The 24,062-nt window shown below is 36.9% G+C and overlaps 1 protein-coding gene across 2 annotated transcripts in view; it reads left to right on the forward strand.

The window, feature by feature from the left end:
• CLTC (clathrin heavy chain) overlaps positions 1 to 23,520 on the forward strand; it is a 64,025-nt gene extending 40,505 nt beyond the window's left edge. The window contains exons 15-33 of one of the 2 annotated variants that reach the window (XM_060395124.1): positions 3,871 to 3,996; positions 4,619 to 4,761; positions 7,122 to 7,356; positions 9,428 to 9,550; positions 10,594 to 10,739; positions 10,967 to 11,150; positions 11,344 to 11,536; positions 11,984 to 12,141; positions 12,347 to 12,511; positions 12,638 to 12,745; positions 12,828 to 12,995; positions 13,139 to 13,288; positions 13,377 to 13,508; positions 13,618 to 13,728; positions 14,686 to 14,856; positions 15,222 to 15,443; positions 16,690 to 16,710; positions 20,375 to 20,450; positions 22,480 to 23,520. In XM_060395124.1, the coding sequence (XP_060251107.1) occupies positions 3,871 to 3,996; positions 4,619 to 4,761; positions 7,122 to 7,356; positions 9,428 to 9,550; positions 10,594 to 10,739; positions 10,967 to 11,150; positions 11,344 to 11,536; positions 11,984 to 12,141; positions 12,347 to 12,511; positions 12,638 to 12,745; positions 12,828 to 12,995; positions 13,139 to 13,288; positions 13,377 to 13,508; positions 13,618 to 13,728; positions 14,686 to 14,856; positions 15,222 to 15,443; positions 16,690 to 16,710; positions 20,375 to 20,450; positions 22,480 to 22,604 (2,757 nt within the window). In that variant the 3' untranslated portion in view covers positions 22,605 to 23,520. The remainder of the gene's footprint in view (positions 1 to 3,870; positions 3,997 to 4,618; positions 4,762 to 7,121; positions 7,357 to 9,427; positions 9,551 to 10,593; positions 10,740 to 10,966; positions 11,151 to 11,343; positions 11,537 to 11,983; positions 12,142 to 12,346; positions 12,512 to 12,637; positions 12,746 to 12,827; positions 12,996 to 13,138; positions 13,289 to 13,376; positions 13,509 to 13,617; positions 13,729 to 14,685; positions 14,857 to 15,221; positions 15,444 to 16,689; positions 16,711 to 20,374; positions 20,451 to 22,479) is intronic. The other variant, XM_027975337.2, reaches the window with a different exon arrangement.
• Positions 23,521 to 24,062: the final 542 nt, after the last annotated feature.

A 24,062-nucleotide genomic window follows, 5' to 3' on the forward strand; every position in this document is an offset into this window, starting at 1 on the left:
ATCATGCATAATTTATAAACTGAAGGCACAGTCAAACAGAAAAACTACAGCTTTGTGACACATATTTGGTTATGGAGAAGTAGAACTGCCTGTGTTGGAGTGAAGAATAATCGTTTAAAGATTCTTAGGTCTTTCAGGCACACCTAAGGGCAGTTTATTTTATTTAATGTTTAGCTTTGTCATTCCTACTAATTACTTTGTGGGGAAAATAAGACTTTAACCTTGGCAGTCATTTATAAAAATTAGGAAATTACAGAACATTCAGATCCCCCCAATATATATTTACATACTTTTAGTTCAGTTCAGTTGGTCAGTCATGTCTGACTCTTTGCGACTCTATGGACTGCAGCACACCAGGCTTCCCTGTGTATTACCAACTCCTGGAGCTTGTTCAAACTCATGTCCATCGAGTTGGTGATGCCATCCAACCATCTCATCCTCTGTTGTTTCCTTCTCCTGCCTTCAATCTTTCCTAGCATCAGGGTCTTTTCCAGTGAGACAGCTCTTTGCATCAGGTGGCCAAAGTATTGGAGCTTCAGCTTCAGCATCAGTCCTTCCAGTAAATATTCAGGACTGATTTCCTTCAGGATGGACTGGTTTGGCCTCCTTGCAGATAATCTATAGTTGCATTAACTGATTCTTCTTTTGAAGAACTTAATACCTAGGTTAAATAGCTAAACCCTTAGGAGTTTTAGTGTAATGATGTAAAATGCTGAAGTTGCCTTATATTTTAGATTACAAGATAAACATTCCCCCAAAAGTATAATGTCTTGGCCATAGTGAATATTCTGAAGATCCTGGCTAGTATGATATATGTGAACCCAAGGCTTCTGGTGTCAGAAAAAAACATCCAAATGAGAAAGATTTGCTACTCCGTGCTTGACCTAGTGTACTTATAATACCAGTCAGTTCCTCCTTTGAGTATCAATACTGTATCCTTTTTGAAAAAATGCTACCAGATGTTACTGATTTTGTTTTCATTAAGCTCTCAGCTTTTATGCTTCAATTGTAATTTTTTTTAGCATTGAGTTATAATATTTGAGTTATCATATATATGTAAAGCAGGACTAAGTTAACTATTTTCACCTAATTATGATCTTAACATTGAAAAAAAAAACTCTTGAAACTAGGATGTGGCTGTCTTACCTTGCTTAGCCCACGAGATCTAATTAGATGAGGAATCCCCCCTCCATGCTTGTGAATTGTGTGCAAATCTAATAGAGGAGAGTGGGTGTGAATTACGGACTTTCGAACCAGTCAGACCTGGTTCAAATTCCCTTTTTTTCTATAATGAGCTGTTTATTCTTTCAGTAAATGCCTACCTCTTGCCTCAGGCAAATTAATGAACCTATCGCAGCCTTGGTTTCCCCAGCCATGAGCTATGTTTGTGAGGGACCTGATGCCATAGGTATTCAAGTGATAACCGTGCTTAATAAGCTGTGTGGGTGGCCTTGAAAATAAGCTATTATCAACCTTGCTAGCAGGCAAGTTTTGTTTCTTTTTGGTTTTAAGTTATTCCTGACTCGAAAGAATTTTAATTCCCGCCCAAGTTAGAGGAAAAACCTAATCTCTTTTTGAATAATTGGAGATGGGAGCTCAGTGCTAAGATGCTACTGTTGGATATTCAGCCCAATGAGATTGAACATACTGGACCATTTATTCACTTTCCTTATTGATCTGCCATTTGTAGCTACATGCTGCATTTTATCATCACTGGTATTCAACTTCATTTTGGAGATACTGATTGTATTATAATTGACGGGTGTTATATGTAAACTGTGATAATAAAAATACTTCTCTGAATCTAATCTTGAATATTAGCAAGTGCCACCAGGAGAACAAAGAGTGGTAGAATATGAACTCTCCTTTAAAGTAGCCTGTAAGCAGGATGAAATTCTGTCGTTAGCGTTATTTGACTCGTGCCCTGAACTTGAAAACATAGAAAACATAAAACTGTTCTTCAGACCCATGCTTCTTGGCTACTTTTGATCTTATTTTCCATCTTTTTTCTTTTCCTGGTTTTGTTTCAACCTCGCTGGCCTGCTTGTTTTTCCTGTAACTCCCCAAAACCTCTTCTGTCCCAGAGCCTTTGCTTGCCCTTTCCCATTTTCCTCACAGACCTTCCTGACTTGCTTCTGTGCCTTTTTAGAGATTTCTAACCAAATGTCACAAGGAACGATGTCTCAGATTACCCTCCTCCTATCTAAAATAAAACCTATCTGTCCTCACTACCCGCTTATCTTGTTTTCTTTTTCTTTATAACACTTAACATTGTCTCTTCCCACCAGAATGTAAGTCTCTTTGGGGAATGCTTACTTTGTCCCCTGATATATATCCAAACTTTGTATTTAAGAAAACCTGAATGTGTTTATATAGTTGCCATTTTGATCCTAATGTCTCTTAATCATAGTATCTAAGGAGCAACCTGTAAGTAAAATTTTAAAATGTTAATAGCATTGTTTTTATATATGAAATCATATGCAAATTTAGGCAGTTGAGAATGTATCCCAATTTTTTTCCTTTTCTCAAATTTAAATTTTCTTTGCCAATACAAATAAGTTATCTTTCACAGTAGAAATCTTAAACACTCATGCATGAGACTAGAATACCTAAGTAATCTTGGATTACTTGCCAAGTATGTTTTATCCCTAACTGGTAAAATACAGTAGGTAATACTTTATATATGTAGTAAACAAGATAATGATTAAGCGTGTTGATGTTCATTTTGTAGGAGAAACCTGCCCTATTAAAAATCTTCTGCATAGGTAGATCGAACACTTTTTAGAAATGATTGTAGCAGCTGTTAGTACAGAGTTTCCATGGTGCTGAAGGACTTTCCTTGATGTAAAAAATCTGCAGCTGGATTTCACTTCAGATTTACAGCCATTTTTATTTTTTAATTACTATTTTACAGGATTTCTTAGAACTCCAAGGTTTAGTGTTCCCTGAACACTTCGTAGACCAATCTTCAAATTATTTATAATTGGGTGGCTTATACGTGCTGGACCTAGGAATTTTATTCTTTCCTTGGCTGTCATTGAGGAGAGTCCTGTCCTGCTTAGTTCCCCTTTATTAGACTGTCATAGAGGAATCATTTATTGAGAAATGTTTCACTGTGTGTAAATGAATTCCTGATGGAAACTGTTGTTTTTTGTGCTGTACCTCATGTCTTTGGAATGTAACAGGACATGTATCAGGTAAATGCCCAGTACAGGTGTTACCTACCTGTCTGTAACATCTGTGTCAGTCTGTAAGTAGGATTATAGCTTGATATTTGTAATGGTAAAAGCAGTTCGAAATTTAAAAATGATTTAAATGCTTTGTATTTTGTAAACCTTTTTTTTTTTTAAATAGCAACATGTGGTGTATTTAAATTTATGGCTGTCACCATCATTCTGCTCCTTGTAGGATTTATTGTAACAGTATTAGAAGCTGGCCATGTAGATTTGAATGGGGAGGGGTGTTCTAGAAAGTCATCAGTTTGAAACAAATGTGAGCCATATATGCCTAATTTTGAGAATGTGAGTCTAGCTCTTAAAGCAACTACAGATTCAGCTGATGGTATTAATGAAAGTCCCGGTGTGATGATTTTATATCCTGAGTGCTGCTGGAGACTTATAAATCATGTTACTCTTTTGTTGTAAAGGGTATATGTGGGAAGGACCTGGTATTTTGCTATGACTCTGGATATTACTTCATAAAAATTCATGGAAACTGAGTTGGACGCTCTGCAACTATTGGGACATTTCTTTCTTTAAAAGAAAAACCAAGTTTATGTGACCCTTTCCCACAAGTGTGGAACCGATTCTCATTTTACACTGATAACCTCACAGAAGAAGAAAATTAAGGTTTCTTTTTTTTTCCCTCCAGGAAGCAAAGCTAACAGATCAGTTACCACTTATCATTGTGTGCGATCGATTTGACTTTGTCCACGATTTGGTGCTCTATTTATATAGAAATAATCTTCAAAAGTATATAGAAATATATGTACAGAAGGTAAGTAATACTTAGATAACTTGAAAATATAATCTTACAGATTTTACTTCTTACACTGGGCATCTTCATCCTTTTGAAACCCTGTGCTCAGTAAGAGTGGTGTGCTGCATTGGCTTTCCATTTTTTTTCCCCAGTAGAATCCTTTCTTGGATTAAAATTTTACATGCATTCCAAGTATGTAAAACAGAACAGAACTGCAGCAGTTGAAAAGTTGAGTGGCCTACGCCTTACTTACCGGATAGTCCCTGAGGTATCCATGTAGAGGCCACAGCCTCCAAAGCCCAGTATTAAAACCATCTTAAATAAAGGTATTAGAAACTTTGCATTCTAACTCCAGAAGGCAGTTTTGCTACGATGGAGGCCTTTTTACCAGATAATATTTTCAGTCATTCTGTTCCTTTCGCTTCTTTGGACTTATTTCTCCTTAGGAGTAATAAGGCAGACTTCCTACTAAATTCCTTTGTCTAGTGTCAAATTTAGAATCTGTTTATTACTGACTTTTAAAACAGGTTGAAGAGGAAAATGCGTTTTTCTTGCTTTTTGCTTTTTTTTTTTTAAGAACTCTTTTCAGTTTTGTTTCTTGGTAACATAATGCCATTCTTTTTTTTTTTTAAAACCATAGGTGAATCCAAGTCGACTGCCGGTGGTTATTGGGGGATTACTTGATGTTGATTGCTCTGAAGATGTCATTAAAAATTTGATTCTTGTTGTAAGAGGTCAATTCTCTACTGATGAGCTTGTTGCTGAAGTTGAAAAAAGAAACAGGTGTAGTACTATTTTAATATTCACAAGTAGGATAAATTATTAGTCTCTCCTAGCATTGTATTAAATAGAAGTATAACCTGTCCGTTGCCTAAAACTACTCAGTACTCATGGATCTTAATTCCCTAGAGATGCCTAATTTAGAAGTGATAAGCTAGCTGTAACTTGCTGTATACGGCTGTCATATAGAATATCTGTTAATCTAGTCATTCACCTTTTTTTGATTAATTAATTTTAATTGGAGGATAATTTCTTTACAATACTGTGGTGGTTTTTGCCATACATCGACATGAATCACCCATGGGTGCACATGTGAGTCCCCTTCCTGAACCCCCCTCCCAACTCCCTCCCCACCTTATCCCTCTGGGTTGTCCCAGAGCATCAGCTTTGAGTGCCCTGCTTCACGCCTTGAACTTGCACTGGTCATCTGTTTTACATACAGTAATACACATGCTTCAGTGCTTTTCTCTCAAGTCTTCCCACCCTTGCATTTTCCCACAGAGTCCAAAAGCCTGTTCCTTACATCTTGTGTCTCTTTTGCCACCTTGCATATAGCATCTTTACCGTCTTTACTGTATTGGTATTTCTCTTTCTGACTTACTTCACTCTGTATGATAGGCTCCAGTTTCATCTACCTCCTTAGAACTGACTCAGATGAATTCTTTTTTAGAGCTGAGTAGTATTCCATTGTGCATATGTACCACAGCTTCCTTATCCATTCATCTGCGTATGGACATCTAGGTGGCTTCCATGTCCTAGCTGTGGTAAACAGTGCTGCAGTGAACATTGGGGTACACGTGTCTCTTTCAGTTCTGGTTTCCTTGATGTGTATGCCCACCAGTGGGATGGCTGGGTCATACGGCAGTTCTGTTTCCACTTTTTTAATGAATCGCCACACTGTTCTCTGTAGTGGCTGTACCACTTGGCATTCCTACCAGCAGTGTAAGAGGGTTCCCTTTTCTCCACACCCTGTCCAGCATTCGTTGTTTGTAGACTTTTTGATGGCGGCCATTCTTATAAATGTGAGATGATGTCTCGCTATGGTTTTGATTTGCATTTCTCTAGTAATGAGTGTTCACCTTCTTTTTGCATGTTTATAATTACATTAAGTCAAACCACACAGCTATGTGTTTTTAATGTAAACTATGTAAAAAGCCTCCTTTTAGGTATGATACCTAGTAACTAATTACTCTCTGGTAAATAATCAAGTATGACAAGAGAAAAACATTCCCTGTATAACTCTGAGTTAAACTTATTTTTAAGTTGAACCTTGATATAATATGAGTTAGGAATTTCCAATAGAAGAGAACATAATATGAGTGCTTCTGATAGTTAGATCATGAAGTCTTTTTTTTAGCCAGGACATTGTGTGTTCACAAAGTGCTGACATAGTAAATGAGGTTAGTGAGAAGTAATGAGGTTAAGTAGGAAGTTCCTCTAGCAATGAAACCATCTCAAGAATAGGGTTTAATTTTAACCTGAGTTGGTACAAGTGTTCTACTAATGGAAATTTATAACATAATTTATATCTAAATGTTTCAAGCTAAATGTTTCAGAAAATGTTTGAAAAATTCTGCACTTAAGGACAATGGAGATGTAGAATATAATACTGAGTTTTATTTTTTTAAAGCTTGAGACTGATTTAAAGTGATTATTGTATAGTTGCTAAGTCGTATCCAACTCTTCTGTGACACCATGGACTATAGCCTACCAGGCGCCTCTTTCCGTGGATTTCTTGTAACTATTTAACATGTTATTTAAACCATGGTAAGAGTGTTGGTCATCTGAACCATTGGAAAATAAGCTATAACTTAGCAAAACCATGGCCCTTGGTGGAGTGATTGATTTTATGACTGCTAGAATTTTACCAGATTTTGTTCCCAGTTATGTGTTTACTTACGTTACTGCTTCTTTTTGCTGTATGTAATGTTGCATGGTAATTGTGGTAAAATTAAAAGGAACCGCAGATAATGTGGCTTGTTTTCTCATACCACATCTCTGTCCTACTCCTAAGCAATATTACTCAGAGGTCCAGCCATTTGCCCCATATGAAAAAGAATAATCTGTGAATCTGTAGTCTCTTCTCTCCATATCCTGTCTAGATAATGTAGCAGATAGGTCTGGGAGAGTATGAAGGACAGTCTTATATACCTTCTGTGTAACATTGGACAAATCCTTTAACCATCTCTGAGTCCTAATTTCTCAGTTTCTGATAGAAATGTTGAGAATTCAAAATAGGGTATGGGAAAGCACTTTATAGACCATAAGGTACATAGCATGTCAAGAGTGTGTTATTTATAATATAGTATATGTATATGTGGGTTTTTTTGTGTGTTTCTTTTCTTGTTTTATTTTTTTACTAGATTGAAACTGCTTCTGCCTTGGCTGGAGGCCAGAATTCATGAGGGCTGTGAAGAGCCTGCTACTCATAATGCATTAGCCAAAATCTACATAGACAGTAATAACAATCCAGAGCGGTTTCTTCGGGAAAATCCTTACTATGACAGTCGTGTTGTTGGAAAGTATTGTGAGAAGAGAGATCCGCATCTGGCCTGTGTTGCTTATGAGCGTGGCCAGTGTGATCTGGAGCTTATCAATGTGAGTACTGCCAGCTGACATATAGAGAAGACAGCATTTTTAAAACCTGTTACATAATGTTAGACTAGTGAATTTTGAGAGTTTCAGAGTGGTTTTAGGTAATATGGAGCATTTTTAGAAGGTACACGCTTTTTTTAAAAAAAACTGCTGATAATTATGAACTTAAACTGGCCAAAGTAGTTGATTACATTTATATTCACCCATTGACATTTACGCCCCGGTTTTATCGCGTATGTTCTCATACACTCATATGTACACATACATGTATATATTTTTTACATATACGTGTATATGTATAGGCACATCTAACCTTTTAACCTTATGAGAATAAGTTGCGTACCTCATGGCTTTATAACCCTTCAGTGAGTATTTCCTAGGAATAAGGGTATTCTCTTTCATGACCACATTATGGATAGCAACCTCAGTCAGTCTGATACTGGTAGAATACTGTTAAAAATCTGTTTCGTTCTGATTTTGTCAATTGACCTGAGAATGTTTTTTAAAAGAAAATTTTCCCTTTAGTCTAGGATTACATACTGCTTGTACGTGTCATATCTTTCATGTCTCTTTTAACCTGAAACACTTCTTCAGCCTTTGTCTTTTAGTGACAGACATAATTGGAAAAATAGTCTTTTTCTCTTTTTTTATTGAAGGTAACATAACATTAGCCATTTGAAAGTGAGTAATTCAGTGGCAGTTAGTACACATACAGTGTTGTGTAACCATTATATCTCTCTTGTTCGGAGTTCTTATTCCAAGTGTTCATCACCACACGAGGAAATCCAGTACTCACTAAGCAGTTGTCCCACATTCCCTACCTCCTTCCAGCCCCTGACAGCCTCCAAACTGCCTTCTGTCTCTGGATTTACCTATTCTGGATATTTATTAGTGAAAAATCGCTTTAAAAAATAGAATGTTCTTCGCTTTGAATTTCTCTTATTGTTCCTCCTGATTAGATTTAGATTGTATGTTTCCATCCAAAGTGCATTACTTAAGTGATGTTTTTCTTATGCTGTAACATGCAAAAGCACCTTATGTCTTTAGTCCTTCATTTTGAGGGTCACTTTTCATTAACTTGTCAGCTTCTCCATTATAGAAATAAATTTCCCCTTATAGATGTGTTTCCCCTTGGAGGTATTAAGTAGTCTGTGAGGAGACAGTTAAGACCATGTGAGTATCCTATTTGTGTGTGTCCCCGCCCCCAATTTTGAATCTATTAATTCTTACTAAGCTATTCTTTTGTGTTGGTTGCAAAATGACAATTTTCCAACTTCATCATTTTCTCCATATTTATCAGTCAACGTGCATATTTTCATGGACTTACGAGTTCTATGGGTTAATGATGCATGTTTTTGATTTTCAAATTACCTCCCTTTTGGCTGATAGAAATCCCATCAGCCTGCCTCTCATGGCTTTGTGTCATGATCTCATTGCTCTTGAGCACATCTTGTTTCCTTGCCCAGCAAGTTATACCATGCTCATTTTATACCCTCCCCTGCCGTGGATCATTCATTTTTGTGAAGAACTTTTATTTTGTTCAGTGGGGAGTGCTATTAGAAACCCAGATCTAGACTCTACGGTGTATTTCCTTCTAGGGTCTTTGAGTGATCAGAGCTGTATGCATCTGTGAACATACAAATTCATACACGTATGAACATATGTATGCATATACACATGGGAAAATGAACACTGAAAGAAAGCTGTGAAGGTGGACTAGCCTTACCAAATGTTAAAGCACATTACAAAACCTCTATAATTAAAAATTGCATCCTGGTGCATGAATACACAGGCCAGTAGAGTAAAATATAAAGTCCAAATATAGATCTACCATCAGGGTGCTTTTTAAAAGCCTTCAAAAATATAACAACTTTTTTCTGTTGTTTGAATTTTAATAAGAAAAATATTGTTGTGACTTTAAAGATTACATGTAGAAGTAATGGATTTTTTTTTTTTTTTTGGTATAAAACACTAAATAGGGTATAATGATAGGATATAACCTTTTAAAATTACAGTCAGTCTGTGGAAAGGTTTTATTGTTTACCTTGAAATTAATCTTTAATTTCTCATTTAGGTCTGCAATGAGAATTCCCTCTTCAAAAGTCTTTCTCGCTATCTGGTACGGCGGAAGGACCCAGAATTGTGGGGTAGTGTGCTGCTGGAAAGCAATCCTTATAGGAGACCCCTCATTGATCAGGTAAAATTTGCAAATGCATTCAAGGCTCATCTTTTTAACTATAAATAAAACCTTTTCCCTCATCATATACCAAATATACTCAAATGGATCATATTTAACTGTGAGAGATGGCAGTAAAAGACAGAAGAAAATAAAGATGATACTAATATATATATATATATATATATATATATATATATAAATGTTAACAAAAATGAAGTATATCTTCTCCAAGAAAATACGTCCCCAAGGAGAGAATTTAATTACATAAGACTCCCTCAACTCATCATAGCTAAAAGGATACCAGTAAATCAGACATTTAATAAAATTAGTAAGAATTACTGTTAAAAATACCTGAGAAGTAATTAAATTGATTGGAAACATTCAAGACAAGGGTAAATCAGCAAAGAATAAAGACTGGTGAATGATCTAGTAGATAAATGTTAAGTAAGTCTCAATAGTAAGCAAAGAAGATGCGAGTTTATAGCTATATAAATAATTGAAAACATTTTTTAAAACCTTAAAAATTGAAGGTTGTTAATAATGGTTCTTAAATTATAAATAGAAGTATGAATATGGAAGAGAGTAAATTGAAGAGTATCAGTTTTTCATTCCTCTCCTTGGAAGCATGTCTAAGGAAAATTCCCAAATTGATACAAAGCTTCCTAGAGCAAATACTCATTGCTGCATCTGGGAGCCATGCAAATAGCCATAAACAGAAGCATTACTGAGTGTATAATGCCACATGCATATGGTTGGACTTTATGTGACCATTAAAGTGATAATGAAGAGTGGTTATTAGGAATAATTTTTAATCAGGGAAAAGATAGAAATTATACGAGTAGGCACCCCTACCCCCCACAACAAAAAAATTGGAAATACATGTTACAGATATATGTGGATTTATGTAGAAAGATCTTTGGGTGGTAAATTAAAGGTATTTTATCTCATTCCTTCTTCTCGACCTGTTTCATTTTCTACTGAGAGGCCAGCTTATTCTTATTAGATAATATCATCAAAACCACCTGGACTCTCAGTACTTATTCTTTGTATATCCTCTGCAGGTTGTACAGACAGCCTTGTCTGAAACTCAGGACCCTGAGGAAGTGTCAGTAACTGTCAAGGCCTTTATGACTGCAGACCTTCCTAATGAACTCATTGAACTGCTGGAGAAAATTGTCCTTGATAACTCTGTATTCAGTGAACACAGGTATGCTATGAGAGGGTTTCCTGGCTCTTTATACTCAGTCTTTAATTATGGCCTGTCAGTTTGGGAAAGGAACAAAGAGACAGATATTAGAGAATGTTGTCTTAATTTTCACTCTTCTAATACCCTCTTGTGACCCTCTCTCCTGAGATGGAATACTTAATAGCTACAGTGTTTGTTATGACTAATGAGCTTTCCAAATATTACATTCAAATTTTTCTTTCTGAAAGGAACCTGCAAAACCTCCTCATCCTCACTGCAATCAAGGCTGACCGTACCCGTGTTATGGAGTACATTAACCGCCTGGATAATTATGATGCCCCAGATATTGCCAACATCGCCATCAGCAATGAGCTCTTTGAAGAAGCATTTGCCATTTTCCGGAAATTTGATGTCAATACCTCAGCAGTGCAGGTAAACCTTCACATTACCCGAGCTGATTTCCTGTGTAACGCCTTCTCTTGGTTCAGTGTATGCATTGTCCTCTGAGAAAGGGCATAATTTATTGCTGTGGTAATAGAAGAGCAATAAAATCCTAACCGTTTAAATGTAATTGCTACATGGTAAGATTCATTGTTCTATAACTGATGAAGAATTGGTTGCCTAGGTCTTGATCGAACATATTGGAAACTTGGATCGGGCATATGAGTTTGCTGAACGCTGCAATGAACCGGCAGTCTGGAGTCAGCTCGCAAAAGCCCAGTTGCAGAAAGGAATGGTGAAAGAAGCCATTGATTCTTACATCAAAGCAGATGATCCTTCATCCTACATGGAAGTTGTTCAGGCCGCCAATACTAGTGGTATGACTTCTCACCTTTATGTGTTTGCCAGAAAATGTGCCTAAGCTAAGCATTAAGTTTTATGTCCATTCTGCTTTGTGTTGGAGCTAGAGACTGTCTGGTGGTTTGCCCTCTTCCTTAGTGCAGATAAAGGGAGGCTGTGTTTTATGAACTTAAAAGCTCTATGGGGAAGTTTAATTTTCTGTTTTGAAGTCTCATTAGATTCTGATCTAGTTCTAATCTGATAACTTTAAGGAGAAGAGGGATTCAGCTCTTCATTTGGTCAGTGATAATACAGAGGCATTAATAGGAGTTTCACTATTTTGATACCTTTCACAGTTTACATTTGTTATTCTCTGTACTGTTTCTTTGAAAAGGAAGTTAATAGCAGTTCTCATTTACTTCAACGAGAAGATAGATGTTGATATGTTAGTGTTTGGATTTATTCATTTGTTTTTCTGTACCTAGGAAACTGGGAAGAGCTGGTGAAGTACTTGCAGATGGCCCGCAAGAAGGCTCGTGAGTCCTATGTGGAGACAGAATTGATTTTTGCACTGGCTAAAACAAACCGCCTAGCAGAGTTGGAAGAGTTCATCAATGGGCCAAATAATGCTCATATCCAGCAAGTGAGTTTCTCATTCAGATTTTTTTTTTTAGGAAGTGTAAAAATAGTTGGGTAACTTTACTAGCTTATTAGGATCAACACATGACAACTGAAAGTTTCTAAGGAAATATTTTACTGAGAAAATGTTGTTTCTTCATATTAAATTGAGTCCTAACTTTGGAAAGACTGAGTTTCGGCTTACTGAAAATGGTTTGTATTTTTTTCAGGTTGGTGACCGTTGTTATGATGAAAAAATGTATGATGCTGCTAAGTTGTTGTACAATAATGTTTCCAATTTTGGACGCTTGGCATCCACTCTGGTTCACCTGGGTGAATATCAGGCAGCTGTTGATGGAGCTAGGAAAGCCAACAGTACTCGAACATGGAAAGAGGTAATCTAAATGACAGTTTGATTGATGAATTAAGATGCCATTTAGGAATATTCTTTAAACTGATTAATTGAATTAACCGGCCATGTTACACTTGAGTTCACATAATTGCAATTTTTTAAATCGTAGGTCTGCTTTGCCTGTGTAGATGGGAAGGAGTTCCGTCTCGCTCAGATGTGTGGGCTTCATATTGTAGTACATGCCGACGAGTTGGAAGAACTTATCAACTACTATCAGGTAACGCATTGAAGTCTTTTATGTTAACCGAGATCTCTGTCACTGATATTCTCATCTTTAATTGCATCTTTCTCCTGTTTAGGATCGTGGGTATTTTGAAGAGCTGATAACCATGTTGGAAGCAGCACTGGGACTTGAGCGAGCTCACATGGGGATGTTCACCGAATTAGCTATTCTGTATTCTAAGTTTAAGCCGCAGAAAATGAGGGAGCACCTGGAGCTGTTCTGGTCCAGAGTGAATATTCCTAAGGTAACTAACCTTTCACTGTAAGGCAACTGTATAGCTAAAACTAATACTTCAGTTTTCATTTAAAAAAAAAAAAAAAAATTTTTTTTTTCTATTAACTAGAATTAGAGACCCATATCTAAAGCAATTAAATCTTCCTTGTGCAGGTGCTAAGAGCTGCAGAACAAGCCCATCTGTGGGCAGAATTGGTGTTTTTGTATGACAAATACGAAGAATATGATAATGCCATCATTACCATGATGAATCATCCGACTGATGCATGGAAGGAAGGGCAGTTCAAAGACATCATTACCAAGGTGTGCACCTCTTTAGAAGACAGTCTTTAGAAGGAGGAAGCTCATGAGGAAATAACTCTACCTCATCTATGGATTTTTGCTGTCTTAGGTTGCCAATGTGGAGCTATACTACAGAGCAATACAATTCTACTTAGAATTCAAGCCACTGTTATTAAATGATTTGCTGATGGTGCTGTCTCCACGGTTGGATCATACTCGTGCAGTCAATTATTTCAGCAAGGTAACAATTTTTAAAACCTCAAAAATTCATAGCAAGAAACTAAAGACGTTCCTGGATAACTTTGTCCATTAGCAATGTACTACATTTGTAACATACCCTTCTTTTAAAGGTTAAACAGCTACCACTGGTGAAACCCTATTTGCGTTCAGTTCAGAACCACAACAACAAATCTGTGAATGAATCACTGAACAACCTCTTTATTACAGAAGAAGATTATCAGGTAAAACATTTTGGTTCTTGCACATATTCTCAAAATTCACAAAATTTATTTTTTCCTCAAGATTTACAATTCTCAAAATTGTAAAGTTGGTATGTTTTGCAGTTAAAAAAGCCTATCATCCCTTAGGACTGTAAACAGTAGGTACTTGTATGCCTTGGATCTAAATTTATCAGGTTTTCAGGATTGATAAACATGATGTCTTCTAATTAAATGCCAAGTTTGCAGAGTCCAAGTTAATGCTTTAGAAAAATACTATGGTTACTTCATCTGTAAACATCTAGATTGTAGATTGAGTTGAAAAGTTTTTGATCTCTTAAACTAGTGTATAAACCTTATATGGTATTAACTTTTTTATTCACTGTTTCTCTTGCCCAATAGCTTATTCAGTACCTGTCTCTTAGTAAACTTTCCTTTGTGAAGAATTTTGCAGAAATATAAAAAAGTTAAGGTTAAGCTAAATTGCCTTTTCTTTCTCTTCTTGTCAACATGATTTTCTTTCAGGTGCAGACCCAGTGCTGATCTCTATGACTGAATACCATGTTGAATTGTATCAGGAGTTTCCCTAGGGCATAAAATCTTACCCTCCAAATTACAAATCTTTGCAGTTTCATAACCATTCAAGTTAGTTCTTGATACCAAAAACCTTGGAGAAAATTGTTGCCTAGAAATTTTATAGTGCCTTCAAGGACCTTATTGTTAAACAGTTAGATTGAGCAATGTTGATACTTGTTCATAGTATAACTTTATGGTTTGATTCTTGAATCTAGGCTGTCTTAATTACAATAATGGCTGATTGATCAAGTCTTATTAAACATTCATTATGCAAGATACTGATCACATTACACGCAGTCAGTTATATACAGTAACGGCTCATTGATCAAGAATGATGGAACATAAAATTTAAACTAAAATGAAATACTGGTTTGGCATTACAGTGGCTTTCTTTTATTTTTTAAGGCTCTGAGAACATCGATAGATGCTTATGACAACTTTGACAATATCTCACTTGCTCAGCGTTTGGAAAAGCATGAACTCATTGAGTTCAGAAGAATTGCTGCTTACCTCTTCAAAGGCAATAATCGCTGGAAACAGAGTGTAGAGCTGTGCAAGAAAGATAGCCTGTACAAGGTGAAGAAAGATGGTGGGGTGGGCCTATTAAGCCAAGAACTAGATGATCTGTGTGAGTCCTAAGATGGCATATTAGAAGTGATTATGGTCTATAAAGGTATTAGTTTTTGCAAATATGGGAATTGCCTTTAAGCTCCCAGTTGAGGAGATAATAGTTATGTCACTTCTTAATGTTGGAGGCTGTCATATGCTTCTGTCAGACCTCTCTGTTAAAAAGAGAATGCTTTCCTCTGTCTTCCTTTTCTTTCAGGAAATCCTTAATTTAAATGATATAACTGAGTTTTTTTTCCCCCGTTGCGTTATTTAATTTATCAGTTCATCATATTTGAATTTAATGTTTGACTTACTTTCTTTCCTTTAAATAGGATGCAATGCAGTATGCCTCTGAATCTAAAGATACTGAATTGGCTGAAGAGCTCCTACAGTGGTTTTTGCAGGAAGAAAAAAGAGAGTGCTTTGGAGCATGTCTCTTTACTTGTTACGATCTGTTAAGGCCAGATGTTGTCTTGGAAACTGCATGGAGGCACAACATCATGGACTTCGCCATGCCCTATTTCATCCAAGTCATGAAGGAGTACTTGACAAAGGTAATGGCGCCTCTGAGAACTAATCAGCCTGAGGATATGTAGAATCCATGTATAGACTTTGTTTCCAGAGGTTTTCTCTAAATAATTTAGTTGATCATGAAATATTCCTATTCTCCAGTAGTTTTTAATACCTGACAAATGACATTGAATGGAAAGGTAACTCAGACATATCTTGGCAAAATGTTTATACTCAGAATACCACAGAATGTATTTCTGAGCAGCACATAGTATTACGTCCATATTGTATGGGTTTCTGTCTTTGTTTTTTTTAAACATTTGATAGAAACATTTTGTGTTAAAATAATGTCTTCCTCAAATCAATTCTTGTAACTCAGATGACCATTACTTAGTAGTGTAGATTCCCTTCTCTTTGGTTGGTTCTTGACTTTAATACGTATGCCTGTTTCCCATGGGAAAGCTTCAGCTGTATTCTTAATGTCCTGTTAATCTTCTCAATATTTTGATAGTTTAACCCCTTATTAAAAAATATTGCAGGAGGTTAACAATTAATGACACATTTCCTAAAAGTGCGTTAAACAAGCTGGGGGTATAATCATCTTATAAGATTAACTTATTCTTCTTAGTATTTGTTTTTGATGTTAGGATGTTTTTACCCTGTCCTGCTGTGGAGCATTTTAAAATGGTCCTAAAGGATCCATTTTGTCAAAGCAAAACATGCTTATTAAAGTCAGTTTTGCGTCTGGTCTTTTCAGCATGTCTGAGTTAAAGGCGTGTGTCAGGGTGGGAGGTGCACTACTAACAACCCCCAGTGTGGCTGAGCATTTCCTTGGGCTGCCATCCAATTAGATATCATTGTGTTAAGTTACAGTTTTTTTGAGAATTAACATTTTTCTGTGTAGAAACTGCTTAAATCCAGTGTAAGAGGAAAAAGAAAGTTGTCTTACCTTAGCCACAGATGAGAATAGCTTCTTTTCTTATGCATAATGCCAACTTGTGAGACCTGGCTCTAAGCTGCTGTTAACTGAAGTGCTGTAAATTTTACTAGCGATTAAGCTGCTTTCTTTCACACTTGACTCTAGCATAAATTCTTCTGCAAATAAACTCTGAAGTTAAAAAAAAAAAATTCTGAGTTTTGCTTCCAGTATGCCCTTTATTTTCACTTCTCTCATACCTTTTTTAGTGGTTAGATGTTTCTCCCCTAAACCTTTGTTGCTGATTCTACCTTTTTATGCTCAATATGGAATTTGATTTTTTTCTAAGCTGCACCTTCTGAATTCCTTTGCAGGTTGATGCAATAAAGGAAAAGGTGAAAGTTGATTCTTTTCCATCTTTAAGTCTGGAGGACTAAGTCTAAGGAATTTGCATGATTTTTTTTCCTTCCTTTTCTACACTGCTGCTTCTGCTTTTTCCCCCAATAAATTTTCACTAAAGCCTCTGCAAGTCCCTTAAAATATAACTATAATAGAGCTCTAGGACATTAGTAGATGTTTGCTACTAATCGGCTAATAGGCTTTAGGAAGGGCAGGAGGCTAATCAGTAGTTGGTTCACAGTCTCTCTTAAATATATTATTAAAAACTGAGCATGTTGAGTTTCCATATTAATTCCAAAGTTCCAGGAGATTTCTCTTCCCTGTCAGGGTATCTGGACCATAATAGGATTTATCAATATTCTAAGTAAAATTAAACAGCCTCTGGTATTATTTTGTGAGTGTGCCTGACAGTTGTTGAATTTAAATATGTATATATATATGCCCTAAAAGGCTTTTTGGGGTTTTTTGGTTTTGGGTTTTTTTTTTTTTTTTTTGGTATTGAAGGACTGTGATCCAGTTTCTGATCTCTTGATTCTTACTAATTTTTTGCTGAAAGTAGATACAAGAGATACTAGCTGCTTCCGAAGAGACTTTCCTCATGTTTCTCCAGGTGTCCAGTTCTTATGGTGCTAGTTCATTTTCAAGAGAAATCAAAACTTTTACAATCATCAGATTAGCTTGCTATAACTGTTGCTAAGCAACTGGATTATTTCTGTAAAATATGGAACCATATTAACTTCTGCTTTCTATAATAAGGTACATCTCTGAAGCTACAAATTTGCTGTTACTCATCCCTTTGGCTTGTCCAAAGTCAAATTTAGGCACCTTTTGGTTGCTGCTTCCTTCATTGGCTTGTCTCCATCCCCGTATAAATGAAACAAACTTACAAACTTGTGTCTGGTATCAAATTATGGTGAGAAAAGGGTGGGAAGATAAAGGACAGTTAAAACAATTTAAAATAATTTGGAGGGGGGAACAGTGCCTTGGAATTACATTGAACCAAACTGGAGTCACCATTGGAACTTAGGGCAAACCTGAGTAAAATGCATTGTGTGTGAGGCCCTTCAGCAGCTAGTAAGCAAGGCAGTTAGAAAGCGTGTGTGTGAAAAATAGGTAATTGAACTGCAGTGTTATGCGTTGTTTTAAATCAAGCATGTACAACAGTCATTGCAATTACATCATACTACTTTTGAAACTCTTAAAGCATTGCTGTGGGCTGTGTGTGTTTCTTGAGAGCCTGTATAGCAACAGTCATCTTCAGATCTCACTTCTTGCTTCAGTACTTTTGCCTTTTTTTCATGCACACATACACCAAAATAACTGACTGCATGTTAACTTTTCCTCTGCAGCGTATTGCAGTCTCTGTGGAAAAGCCTTTTACATTATCATGAATATTCAATAGTACAGATGGAACTGAACTCAGTGACATGCTTACCTGTAATTTTTCTTTTTTAATCCAAGGATCAGAAACTTTTGTTACAGCTCTTAACAAAAGCTTGTGTTCATAAAAGCCTTCTCTGCTTTTCTGTTTGGAGGAGTCCAAATTGGGTCATTGGAAACAATAATTGGATATTGCTGAGCCAGAGGCTGTCCCATTAAATAGAAAAATCAATTTTTGCTTAGCATGATGCTCCTCCTTCACAGTTGTTACTTTTTGTTTTGTCTCTTTGCCCAACCTGCCTATGTCTGTGCCTGGGCATTATGACATTGCTAGCTCTTCTAAATCTTTAACAGACTTCTGTCTTCAACATCCGACTCAGACATTAACTTTTAAACACATGTTCACTTTAGAATCTTTTCCTTGAAAGTCTGGCAATGTGTTATTCAGTGGGTTTTTTTGTTTGATTTTTCTTCTTAGACGTTATTAATGTACACTCATCCATGTACTTTTTAAAAATAACTTCTTTAGCTCACTCTTGGATACTTAGCAAAACCCCATCTGACTGTCCTTGGTGGCGCAGATTGTACTTTAGATTAGAGAGCTGTAGTCATTTTTGTTTTTAAGTTTGGGTGCCAAACAGTGAGTGTTTCTTGTGGTACTTATACTCCATAGTAGTCTTTAATTTGATAGTGGGGTAATTTTAACACATGAGCCCTTAGGTGATAAAATTTAAAAAATGAAATACTCAAGCAAACTAATAACCCATCTTCCCAGGGTAGAAAAACCACATTTTGTGTGAAGGTGTCTGAGTCTGACTCTTACCACTTTTCTCACATTTTGCTCCCTGACAAATTAGGGTAAATTAGACCCACATTTAAGATACTCACTATAAAACAATTAAAATACATGTAACATACTGTCCTAACCTTAATGGCCTGTGTAGGATTGAAACACTGTTTTTAAAATAGTTGCAAATAGAAACTAGGTTTTGCTTTAACCTTTCTGGGACCAAGTCTTTAAAGCCTTTTCACTGAAGTCCTGCATGTCTTTTTTTTGTGAGTGATTTTTCACTATTCGCCTTTTTGAAGGACATGGAATGAACACTCATAAAAAAGTTCTGCACTCTGCCTCCCCATCTCAGCACCCCTAGGACTTTGAAACCCTCTAGTAACAGATAACACTGAGACTTGAAATTTAGTTTACATCAAGTGTAATGCTATACTAACGACAAGACTCTATAGTCTACAAGACAGATACAGCGCAGTTTAAAGGCAAGTGGAAGTGGTATGGGGGAGATTCCCTGGTCTGTGTCCTGCTGCCATACTCCCTAGTCCTTCACAGAATTCCAGATTCCAAGTCATGCTGATGCTAGAAGGAGCTTCGTAGATTTTCCCATTCAGCTGACTCACCATATAGACAAGGAGATTTGAGGGTCAGTGCAGTGGTTTGCCAAGGTGACACAACTAGTTAGGGAAGGATCTATGTATTCCAGCTCTTTTCTTTCACTAATATGTTTGGACTCCTCTAGAGTAGTATTTCTGTCTGATACTATCCACTTTTTTTTTTTTTTTTTACTATCCACTTTTATTTAGAATAGCTAGTGTATAACAGTCATTTACTTCTTGGGCTTAATTAAAAGGTAAACATTTCTTTCTCTAAGAAGTTGGGGAAAAATCAGGCATTCCTTGGTTACTTAGAAAACAGAGCATTAACACATGCAGCCTGTCTTTATATAAAAAAGATTAAATATGGAGCCACTTGAATCTTAAACTTCAGCCTGCACATAATCAATATTGACAGAAGTTGTGCACAGTTGGCAAAAAAGATAGTTGGTTCTGCAGACATACTTACCTAGTCACAAGACTTGTTTCACTTTTTTGAATACCGTTTCCTTTGGGGAAGGAAGTCTTGTCCAGTCATGAGTTCATCATTGTTATCTTTAGTAGGGCTAAACCTTCATCAGAGAAAGTGGTTCCTTCTGGTTATCTCCCTCCCTCAGGCTGGCTGCATCCTAGCATGCCCAGTTTTAGCCTGGCGTGAGCTTTTATGGCATTTATAAATCCCTCCTTCCTGAGGGTTTATAATGACAGTGCTAAAAATCACCTTGACTGAAGTATGAACATTGCCATTGAATTGGAAGGGGCCTGAGAATGTTCTTTCTACTCTAGTCTGTTTTATTTTGACAAAATTTAACATACTAAGGCTTTTCCACTTTCTGCCATAAATCTAGGTCTGTAATACTTTTGAGGTTCTAATTACCATTACTTGTTTTTCTCTAGGTGGATAAATTAGATGCTTCAGAATCACTGAGAAAAGAGGAAGAACAAGCCACAGAGACACAACCTATTGTTTATGGTAATCTCTTTCTCTGCTTAACCTCAGAAATAGAGTAGACAAGCAGTTCATTCCACAGTGCCGAAGGCTCCGTAAGCTAAGACACGAGCCAAACAGCCTTAGAGCAGGCACTGACCTTCTTCACTAAGATGATTTTAAACGCAAAAAAACCTCAGAAAACAGTTTGTTGAGATCAGAACCTGACTTATCTATGGCCTGATCATGAGTTACTGACAAAGAATTATTGGTGAATTAAATTTTCAAAAGTGGAGAAGGTGAGAGAACATGCCATAGTCATCTTAAGTATGCCTTACAGAAGTAGTGCATCTCTTTAAATTCTGACTGAGACAGATGACTGAGTAGCTTCCATTTGAAGATTTTCCAGAGAGGATTTTTAGACTCTGAATATTTAAGGCAATTTAATGTTTTCTTACTTGTGCCTTTCTGAAATCCTTCCCCTTTCCATTTCTTTCCCGGAGAACAGAGTGATTTGAGCAGTGAAATTGAAGGGTGTAGGTTACAGCACTTTAACCAGGTGGTGTTGGGAGGAAGGTATACAATTACAACTATTGTATTTCAACCTGTTAAAGGAAATGATAGTAAATCTATTGTGGCATTATTTCCATTTTTTACTTTACATAAAAAGGACTTTGGGAATTTAGAGGACAGGGTAGTTTTGATAAAGTTGGAGAACATAAAGTAGATTCTTAGAGATGGGAACAAGATGTTTGACATATTTGTGATAAGAAGGTAGAAACAGAGTGGGTGTAATAATTGGGGGAAGCTACTGAATTTGGCTTCTCTTCAGGGTGTTTAAATGGATAGTCCTTGTAAGCAGTTGACAATGGGGTTGAGCCAAAGACAGCTGTTGACAGTGCCACCTTCTTACCCTTCCACCCCCCGTACCACACACCCACATACCCGCACACACCCCAGTCCTGGGTAGCTGGCTATGGAGAAGCATGATGTTTAGAAAGAACTAGTCTGGCACTTTGTCAGGCAGCCGCCTCCTGCCCCCCATTGCCTTGAAGTTCTCTGCTCTTTATCAGAGATTTGCACACTCATCAGGTTTTTCTGTATTGTTCTTGTTTTCTCACGATTCCATTGTGATACGAAGAAACTGAGAAGCTTCATGAAAAAACAACATGCTTACGTTGTTCAGAAAAAAAAAATGGGGTTGAAATTTCAAGGTAGATTTCAATATCAAAGTTAGAAGTAGTTTTTTAACAAACTGCTGGTTGCTAGAGTTCATTCACTGAAAACAGTTTGGGTTTTTATTCACCGAAGGAGAGCCATTAGGTCACTTGTGGGAGAAATACTACTCTGGATTTACATTAGAGAGGGAGATTAAGAGTACTTCTTTTGCAGGAGGTAGGGAGAGGTGTTAGGTATGTTCTTCTATTTAGCCAGTTTCTCTACAGGTCGGTTCCTCTGTACAGTAACTATTTAAACTTCATGAGAGTGTTAGCTAAGTATTTGAAAGAGGTTAATGTATTTCACACCTAATGCATATTTGAATATGTCTTAACTTGTTCTTTTTGGTACTGGATGCTTGGTTTTGTTACCATTTAGACACATCTAAATCAAGAATTTAAACCTTAACTTTAAAAGTTCAGTTGTGTTAAAATGTATCTTAAAAAGTTGTTTTCCAAAAAAAAAAAAAGTTGTTTTCCTGGGCTAATTATATTGTCACCAGATACAATGTGCAAACGCCATGTGGTGGTGATAGGCTTACTGCTGACTGTGCTGCCTAAGCGTGTTGAGCGCGCATGTGCATATTGCTTTAAATGACATGAAGTAACATCATTACTTATACAGTTCTGGCCCTTGGCCCTGCATGGTTTTTGTTGGCTTTTTAGGCAGGACCCTTCCTAGGGTGACTGCCATGCTGAAATTGAGACAGTCAGTCAGAAGTGGCCCCCTCCCCCCCCAATTCCTTCCAAGTTGCAATTTTGCTGCTGCAGTCGGGGTCGGGGGTGTGGCCGTCCTGCGGTGCTAACCGTCTCTCCCGCCTCCTCGCCCCCGCCCTGCCCTCTCTTCTCTTCTGTAGGTCAGCCCCAGCTGATGCTGACAGCAGGACCGAGCGTTGCAGTCCCTCCCCAGGCGCCTTTTGGCTATGGTTACACTGCACCAGCCTACGGGCAACCGCAGCCCGGCTTTGGGTACAGCATGTGAGACGGAAAGCTGATCCTGTAGTCACCTATTTTCGTACCGAAACATCGTCTCTACCCACTTCTCAGTTTATAACAGGGGAAACAGGCACATGTTCTTGTAACCTTTATTTCATGAAGGACTACTTTTTGTTTCTAACTATAAACTCGGATCACCTATGTTTAAAGCTTATTTCACATTCCGCATCATTTTAGAATTTATTTTCAAAGGGGAATAGTTTCAATGTTTTATTCACTTGGGCTTTTCTTCTTCCCTCATTCTTTGAAGAACTGCTTAATACTCAATCTATTGTGGAGAACCTGATTTGCACTCTGTAGTGTTTAAAGGAAAAAAAAAAAACCTCTAATATTGAATCTCTTAAATTTAGTGTATGTAAACAGCTTACAGTATGTATTGTCTAAATGCATTTAAATCTCTTTTATTCAAAGAAAAGCTAAAGCAAAAATACTGATATATGACCATGCAAGACTGTCAATGCCAACAAAGACAACACTAATGAGCATATCCTCCGTGGGATCGTAGTGCTCTCCAAATTGTTTGAAAAATGCATTACAGACAACTTGCCTGACTTTTAAATGAGCATAAAAGGCCCTCTAACCTATGCAGGTTTCCTCATTACGCATATAGAAAATGCTAGTGTGTTCTGCTCACTTCATATGTAACAGGTGCCCTTATGTTGTGCTGTATCCTGTGCTATTTCTGTGGGACCATTCCATTCAGGAACAAGGAGCACCATGATTCCAATCTGTGTGTATTTACTAACCCTTCCCTGCGGTTTGTGTATGTTGGATATTGTGGTGTTTTAGATCACTGAGTGTACAGAAGAAAGACTTCAAACAAAATATTGCTGTTCTTCAGTTTTGTTTGTGGAATTTGAAATTACTCAAATTTAAAATAAATTACTGGACTGTGGAAATAACATGGAGAATGGCAGTTTTACTTAAATCTCTCTTAAACCACAAGAACCATTTCATACTGGATACTCAGGTGGTACAGGGAGAAGGGGGCTACGGGCTGGGACATGGGAAAGCACCGCATCACGCTGTGTGTGTTTCAGTAGTTCGTGAGGTCCATGCAGAGGTCAGAAAAACCCATCAGTGCTGACGGGGGCTACCTCCATCATTTTAACCAGGCAGCACTTCAGCTGTTTATCTGAGCATTTCATTCAGATGAAGAGATCATGGATGTTAAATTATATTAACTTGAAATAAGAGTATATAAGCACATAGTCAAACATGCTGTTCTTCACCATGAATTGTAAAGGCCTTCAAATTATGAATATTTTAAGTTGATTTTTTTTAAACCAGTGTTTGAATTCAAGTTTTTTTGCATATGATTGAATATTACTCTAAGTTCATTTCACAGTTAATTCTCAGTAGAGCTAGAGAGCTCCCACCTAGCTTTGTATTGCTGTAAAGTTGAGTCATTGACCATAAACTCCACAGAAGTGCTTTTTTAAAA

This window comes from Ovis aries, chromosome 11, assembly GCF_016772045.2.
Source record: "Ovis aries strain OAR_USU_Benz2616 breed Rambouillet chromosome 11, ARS-UI_Ramb_v3.0, whole genome shotgun sequence".
NCBI classification, from domain to species: Eukaryota; Metazoa; Chordata; class Mammalia; order Artiodactyla; family Bovidae; genus Ovis; species Ovis aries.